Source organism: Emiliania huxleyi (assembly GCF_000372725.1).
Source record: "Emiliania huxleyi CCMP1516 chromosome Unknown EMIHUscaffold_2043, whole genome shotgun sequence".
Lineage (NCBI taxonomy): Eukaryota > Haptophyta > Isochrysidales > Noelaerhabdaceae > Emiliania > Emiliania huxleyi.
The window spans coordinates 406-1404 of record NW_005200558.1 but is presented as its reverse complement, the minus strand read 5'-3'; the positions used below and the strand labels follow the sequence as shown (position 1 = coordinate 1404).

The window sequence follows — 999 nt, the reverse complement described above, 5'->3', positions numbered from 1 at the left end:
CACCTCTGCGCCTGCTGCCTCGCGACGCGGGTGCGCCGGGGGCAGCAGCGGCGCCCTACGCTCTAGGCGTCGCCTATACTGACGTAGGCGCGCGCGGCAAGCGCGAAGCGGCGGCGCGGCAGGTGAGCGCGGCGACGTCCGACGAGCAGTCTCGGGTTCGCGCGTAGAAGCTGCTAGCTCGTCTGTGGTATTTTTGGGTGTGCACAAGCTTTACATGTGGGGAGTGTGTATCGCGGGGAACATCGAAACCTTCTTGCTGCACTTAGTCACTCTTGAGGCAGCGGCGGCAACGGAGTCACGAGAACGCAGCCCTGTTGGACAGTCAGCCCCAGAGCTGCGGCGCGTGGAAGCACCTCGCCGCCATCCGCACCTGGTTGAATGAAGACGTACCTGCAGGCGGAACAGGCGGAGGCAGGCGCCCTGTGAAGGCGCGGTGCTTTGTGTATGGATCCCACGCGGCAGCGCACTTGATTCCCCGAGCCGCAGCGGCCTCCAGCACGTCGACGCCAAGCTTTGGCGAGATTATTAGGTTGACGGCGTCGATCTCGCCGGGCACGGCCTCCAGCGAGGTGGCAACCTCTCCAGATTTGCAGTACGGCGACACTCGGGCGACATTGCGGCCGCAGGCCTCAAGCCGAGCGGCGACATCAAACGCCGGCTTGTTTTGGTTGAGGACGTCGCCAACTACGGCCCAGCGACGAGGGTGAGCTCCCAGCACTGGGCCGGTTGGAGACGTGACGTGCGACATGCGTCGAAGTAGGAGGCGAATGGCACACGGCCAGCCCGGTCGCTAAACAAGCCTGTCCTAGCACCTGGGTTCCGGCTCCTAGCCGGATAGGGGGTCTGTCCCCACTTACTCGCGCCAAAACGCCCTACCTACCTACCTATCCCCAGGCCGCGCAGCGAAGCAAAAAAGATGAAAATAGGGGGTACCGACCTATTCGCTATTGCAGGGCCCTTTTGGGCGAAACAAGACCAACCTACCTACCTATCTGGGAC

The 999-nt window shown here is 63.3% G+C and overlaps 1 protein-coding gene across 1 annotated transcript; it reads right to left on the bottom strand.

The window, feature by feature from the left end:
- Window positions 1-266: 266 nt before the first annotated feature.
- EMIHUDRAFT_254024 (hypothetical protein) lies at window positions 267-748 on the bottom strand (the record flags this gene model as incomplete). The annotated part of the gene is made up of 2 exons (XM_005781242.1): window positions 267-311; window positions 404-748. 2 exons carry the CDS (start codon window positions 746-748, stop codon window positions 267-269), a joined length of 390 nt encoding a protein of 129 aa, XP_005781299.1.
- Window positions 749-999: the final 251 nt, after the last annotated feature.